General features: G+C 43.1%; 1 protein-coding gene across 1 annotated transcript in view; it reads left to right on the forward strand.

Annotated features, from left to right (window-relative positions):
- Positions 1–1,455: 1,455 nt before the first annotated feature.
- Positions 1,456–6,781, forward strand: part of RASA3 (RAS p21 protein activator 3) — a gene marked incomplete at its 5' end in the record, with an annotated part of 56,832 nt that continues 51,506 nt past the window's right edge. The window contains one exon of the mRNA XM_009706684.1: positions 1,456–1,532. Within this exon, the coding sequence (XP_009704986.1) occupies positions 1,456–1,532 (77 nt within the window). The remainder of the gene's footprint in view (positions 1,533–6,781) is intronic.

The following is a 6,781-nucleotide window of genomic DNA, read 5'->3' on the forward strand; positions in this document are numbered from 1 at the left end:
CCCATCCCTAGAAGTGTTCAAGGCCAGGTTGGATGGGGCTGTGAGCAACCTGGTCTGGTGGGAGGTGTCCCTGCCCATGGCAGTGGGCTGGAATTGGGTGGGCTTTAAGGTCCCTTCCAACCCAAACCGTTCTATGATTCTATGACAGGCTTCTCAGGACAAGTATTCAGGCACTGACTTCAGTCTTTGTTTGTACTGATAAATGTAAGAGGACCAGGGAATGACCTTGAACTGAACTTCTGTGTGTCCGTGCTACTTAATTGTTGCTACACTCCCTGCTCTGCTTTGGACTGCTTTCACCAGCTTTTGTCCAGACAAATCTGCTGTAGAGGAAGTAGATCTTGGCAGTGTAGGTGCAACTTGAGGCCAGGATTTGATCTTCACTCTCCTCTGTTATGCAGGATAGACATCCTCATAGAGCACGAGGTTATTGAAACTGGCCAGAAGAGACAGGGAAGTCTCTGGTGAGAGTTTTGGTCATGTGCAAACAAAGGAAAGGTTAAATCTGGAAGATCTTGTGAAAGGGGTGGCAACAGACTTTTGTGTGAGTTGAGGTAGATCTGAGTCAAAGATGACACCCCCATTAGAGCTCTGACTAAGTAGCAGGGTTGATTTTGGTGTTCTTTGGTAAAAAGCGGGGGGTGGTGGTAGTGGTTATGAAGGTGAATGACTCAATTTTGGCCATGATGATTTGCAGAAGATGATCGAGCAGTGCTGGCATGGCAGAATACGTCATTAACAAAATGTATTTTGTATTTATTATGTGTCACTGTAAGAGTGGTGCTGAGTTTTTGCCGGTGGGAGTGGATGCTTATGTTTTAAAATATAATAGAGTTAATAAGAGAAATGCAGTTTGTATTCATGATTGCCTTTATTTTTTTAGCATATTTGAGCGTTATATCTTGACCCAAGTCATAATAAAGTTAATGTGATGGTAAGGAGTTGAAGACTCTGTAATAGTAGATGTTATGAATGCTAGCAACATGGTTGAACGTTTTTTATTTAATTGCCCAATGTAGTTTTACTGATACTTGTCTCACAGTTTATATTATTTCATAACTTTTATCTTTCTGAGGTTTAAAACGTGTGGGTGTTCATTTATAGCACACTGCTGTGATAATCTTTTCAATAATTGTGTTGCAGATCTTTGCTTAATATTTAAAATGTTAAATATAGATAAAGCTCCAACATAATATTTTTATGTCAGACCACAGGTGCTCCATATCCCTCAGTCAGTAAAACATACAGAGATAAGATAATGGTGGGAATTATGCATTGAAATCTAGTGAAGTGGCTACTAATCTGGATTCTCTGGCAGTTGCAATACCTTAGCTATACAGCTATTACTTGATTTTTAAACTGCTCCTGGAATTATTTGCATTAACTGACTTGCTTTGTTTTAAATTGGCTATGCATAAAACTAACTTTTCCTATGGTGTTTTTGGTGCGTTTCAGGGGAAGGTCCATCTCGAGCTGAGACTGAGTGAAGTCATAACAGACACTGGTGTCGTCTGCCATAAGCTTGCAACACGGTAGGATTTGAAATGTAGCTGCAGAGTTACGAGAAACACACTGATAACAGATAGTGTGCAGTGCTTCATTTAAAAATAGTTGGAGGAATCAAAGCATCGATTGGACATTGAATGTTCTTAATCAGTGATATCTTACGAATTTATGGAATGTGAGACTTTTCGTTTTCTCTTCTCCTTCTCTGCATGTAATCCATGTAATTTTCTTTCTAATAGTCTTAAACGTTAATAAAGCACTTATCCAATTTGATCATGGCATAAGTACTAAAAATACATGAAAGGATAGTATTAATGTCTTTCTGATTTGCATTAAGGACTTTACCAGCTAAGCAAATTTGTAGCACAACTTGTGTGGTGACAGAGTGTTACAGAGCTGACTTAACAAACAGAAGTCTGCCATCACTTGCTAAAGCAGGCTCAGAATCAGCCATCTGATCTCACTCAAATGAATTGAAACCTAGGAGCTGCTGGGCTTGGATGGCGGTCAGGATTTTGCTGCCTTCTGAAGAGTCTGGAAGGCCGTTGCTCTCTGACCACACCAAAGCCTTTCAGGTGGCTACTTCAGGAGCAGTGGCAGAGCTGGTTGGCTTCTGTCAGGAACCTGCTTTGTATTCTCTGTCTGGCAGAAGAGCCGTCAAAATCGGAGTGTTGACATCATGTGCTTCTAGCTATTTGGCAATTGTGTCGTTAAAAAAAAATGCTCTGCTTGGAAAGTTCTGACCTGCTCATTTTCAAGCTGCCTTTGCAAAGGTTTTGTTAATAAACCATCATGGTAGTCTGTACATCTCAGACCTGTTAACAGATGCAGATGAGCCATGTGGTCGACCTCCATCCTTCTAGGCACGCTGTTGATATGAGGATATGCTGGGGTACGTGATCTTGCATGCCTGTGCGTTTGCCCTCCAGCCATCCAGGCTGTACCAGAGCTCTGCGAGTAGGTGCATTTGAAATCTTTCTCTCTGCAATCTGCTGTGAGGAGGCAGTGAGTAACAGGGATGGTCTGGGGCGAGCTGCTGTGTGGGCTCTGAGCTCCGGTGAACTTACTAACCAGGGCACAAGGCCACTGGAACACAGCTGTACCTCCTTCAGAACAAAAGTTGCTATGCCAGTATAGCTGTGCGGCACCTGGAGGGCCCAGCATTCCTTTGCTACCTGAGGACTCTCATTGTGTCATTTTCCATCGTGCGATTTGAACATGGCCCAGTGGTGATGATCACACACGTTCTAAGAAAGCAGAGTTCAAACCTGCATCTACCAAGTCCTCGGCTGGCATCTTTTGTTGAGGTGGTGTTTGTATCGCTATAGGTCTGAGGGCTTCGCAGGAGAGGGGAAAGTAGAAGGTGGGAAAAGGCAGTTTCTTGTCTTTCTACCCCAGTGTCTCTGCTGTGTAAGAGGGTATATGTGTGTGGGATACACAGGACAGTGGGCTTATCACTAGGCTTGGACTGTCTGCAGAGCAGGCCTGGAGGATACTGTGCTTAGAGAGGGAAAAGGAGCACTGTTGTCCTGAGTACCAGATTGGTGGTGTGTTTTTTTTTTTTTTTTTTTGCTTTGGCCTTTCTGGAATTGTGCAGTGCAGTCCTTACTGGTGTGATAAAACCACAAAGGCCTCTCTCCATATCCTTTGAACCCTAATTGTGGGTTAATACCCTATGATGTCTGGGACTTTGCAAACATAGATTAACTGGAACATCCTTCCACTCTCACCGTGGTCTGTTTTGAATACTTAGGTGGTATACCAAATGACCTTGAGAAGTGTTTACCTGGCCTTGTTTTGTTCTGAGAGAGTATGCCATGCCACAGCCAGCCTCCTTTTAAAGGTTTTGTCTTCAGTTAAATGAGGCCTGATAACATTATATATAGTACTAATGGATTTTTGAGTGAAGTTCGTGAAATGTTAGAAATAAGTGTCTCAAAGGTCCTAGTTAACATGTAACATACGCAGCTTCTTGCTTCATGAAAAGCAGTAAGGCAATGACAACATCAAGGGTATGGCAGTGTGCAGCATGCTTTTCTACCTTTCTGTTCATTTGACTGGACAGGTTTTAAATCTTCATTCAAATTTTTGCCTATATGGCCTTGATTCGAAGACTATTTCATTCACTTTCTACAATGCAGAGAAAATACTTAGATTCGCTTATGAAGCATTCTGTAACTGTGACTTGCAAGGTATTGTTCAGTAAATGCAATGTATTTGCTGAAATGCATAGAAAAATCCTGAGGATTTAACCGCTGAATCATAATGTTCAGAGTTTATCTGGATTTAAATCCAGCCCTTGACTCTTAGAAACAAAACTTGAAAATCAGAGCCCAAGCAAGCTTTTGTGTGCTGAACCCATCTTTTCCCGTTGTCATCTTCCCGTCTGTAGCTGACCTGGGCACTCTCTTTGGCTCTGGCTAGCTTCCACAGCTATTTATTATTTGTGTCGTAAGTGAGAGTAGAGCTTAGCAGTTTAGATAAGAGAATTGGGAAATAAGAATATTTCTAGAGTATGTAGTTCTATTGGTGCAGGCTTTTGAGGCAACGTGTCTTACGAGTGAGAAAGAAAAAGAAAATGATGACGAAAAAGAGAGAGGAATGATTACATTGAGGGGGAAAAAAAAGCACTTCAGAATGTAGTCCAACATTTTCTTCATGCCACACTGTTTGCTTTAGGAAGGTATATGGCAAACTGCAGCTCATAATGTTTTCTCATATGATCTGAAATCTCGTTCAGGTTTGTTCATAGATCACAGAATCACAGACTGGTCGGGGTTGGAAAGGCCCTCTGGAGATCATCTAATTCAACCCCCCTGCCAAAGCAGGGTCACCTACAGCATGTTGCTCTAGGTAATTTGGTTCTAGTCCTTAGGCATGTAAGAAAAGGGTGCGGTAATTAAGCAACACTCAACTAAATGTCTGTGTAGCCGGAATTTGCCAGTGGAAGGAGCAGCAAAGTTAGGGGAGGCAGAACCTTTGTTATAGGTAGTTCATGAGTGAAAAGGAGAGACTGGGTGTGTTAAGGGAGTGCAACTTCTGATTGAATTTTGTGAAGATAACTGATTTTTCTTGTGGACAGCGCATGAATTTGTTGCCATGAGCAAGTGGATGAGGCCGTAAAACTAAGAGCAAGAACCTAGAATCACTTCATCTTAAAAACAGACTCTTCTGATGAATCTGATGCTTGTCTTGTGAATTTCTTTGACTTCCTTTTTTTAAGTTGAAAAAAAAAATTGTTTTCATCGACCTCTTAGCTGCAAAGTTAAACACTACCCCACAAACAGCCTCATAGATATAACTTGTTAAACAAATCAGGTTTGCAAGGAGAACAGAAGCAGCTTCCAGTGGGCAGCTGTTTAAAAATACCTTGGAGACACATGCTTTTTTTTAAGCCCCAGAATACTGCTTGTTTTCCAAGACATGTATGCAGGCTGAATGAAGACTAGGCCTAATTAGGAAATTTTTTACCTATCCAGAAAATAAATAAAGATCAGTTTTCTTATGAGCTTGCCTGTAGGTCTTCACCAGCGTGCCCTCTGAGCCTGTGTGCATTGCTGCCACCTCTGCATTCCAGAAAGCCTCGAAAGCAGCGGAGGCCTTGCTGAGCCAGCCTGCAGTCCCAGGGAGCACACCGTGAGCAGTCAGCTGGACCGCTGGATGGGAGAATTTGTCTGAATGGAAGGGCAAATTAAAGTTGTTAAGTGCTGAGCTCTCAAACATTAAGTAGTAGATTATTTTAAAATGCAAAAGGCGTGAGCCTCCTTAGCCTCTGCAGTGGAAGCAAAAAAATCAATTTAAAAACTGTTACCTAATAGCATCTCCTTAGGAAGCATTCAATACTTTCATTTAGCCCTAAACCACTAAGCTGTTGTGCTTCATCAGAGCCCTTCAGAGGCCCTGGTCTCTGCCAGCTGCTACAGCACAATCTCCTGGACTGAAGCTCTGCAAAAGAGATTATAAGAAGGAGCATTAGTGGATTTCAAAGTTACATTGACAGGACAGATGCAGGCACCACCCTCGGGCTTCTTGCGTCCCCCAGAGACTCCTGCTGTCATCCTCTGTAAGAACCACAACTCTGAGTTTTGCACGCTCGTTCTGGGAACACTTTGCTACGTGTAGGCTCCCTCTGTGGAACTGCTGCGATGCCAGATGGTCCTAGTGACCGGCTTGGACACTGCTGTCAGCTGGGTCTCCGTAAGCCTCTCATGTCCCTGTTACAGGACTCGGGATGCAGGTGCCTGATGTGTCCTATGTTCACATCATACAGAGAGAACAGACCTACACCCTGCTGAGCACAGACCTTTCCCCAAGTTCTTGTCGGATAAAAAACAACATACATGCACTTTGCAGCCTGGTACCTTCAAGTAACTGCATTGATACTAACTACTGTTGTGCCGTGTAGTGAGTTATCCTGAGTGCTAGGAAAAACTAAGTCTTATTCAGTAGGTTCTGGCTTCTCCCCTCTGTCCTTCACTTGCAAAAGATCTCATGTTGTCTTCCTTCACGCTCTTTCCAGCCACAGCCTTCCTGGCCCTCTGCACAGTCAGCTGCTGCTTGTTGTGGCTACCAACATCTGGCTTGACCTGCCATTGGCTGTAAAGTGAGGCCCATCTCTGGTTTGTCAAGTGGTTTGTCACCTGCCAGAAATCTGTTGGTAATTTTATGAACATTTTAAGGTACTAAGGCCGTGGAAAGAAGTGGTCAAGACTTTCCCATGGTTCCTGCTGCTTATGTCCATACCCAGCGCTTTGTGCTGACACACGGCTCCTGGCAGCTGCTTGAGTAATTGTGTATTTGTAATTTTTTTTCTCTCGTGTTTTTGAAGCTGAATCAGGCCTTAATCCTATGCATCCTAGAAACTGCACTACTTGTTTTCTGTAATGCAGAGGAAGGAAAATGAGCAGCAGGGACCAGGGAAGGATGCTCTTTCTGCAGCCGTGCCAGCTTGAAGTGTTTGAACTAAGTCATGAACAGAGTGTGTGTACCCATATTCCATGAACACATCTGAAAAAGTGGCATGTGCTTCTCCCGAAATTTTTTTCAGAGCCACTACTTTCCATATACAGATATTCTTCCTGCTTCACAACAGAAGTACTCAGAAAGGAGCCCTAGACCTTTTGTAAACCTTTCCCCACCATCATTAGAGCAAATTCTGTGCAGCACATTTGTGTTTAGCACAAAAAGATGGTCCCCCAGAGGAGGTTTTTAAGGCTTTAAGGCTTCTGGGCTGGTCCTGGCAACTTTCTCTCATCTCACAGAGCTAGGTTCAGCA

Source organism: Cariama cristata, unplaced genomic scaffold (assembly GCF_000690535.1).
Source record: "Cariama cristata isolate BGI_N322 unplaced genomic scaffold, ASM69053v1 scaffold20038, whole genome shotgun sequence".
In the NCBI taxonomy this organism is placed as follows: domain Eukaryota; kingdom Metazoa; phylum Chordata; class Aves; order Cariamiformes; family Cariamidae; genus Cariama; species Cariama cristata.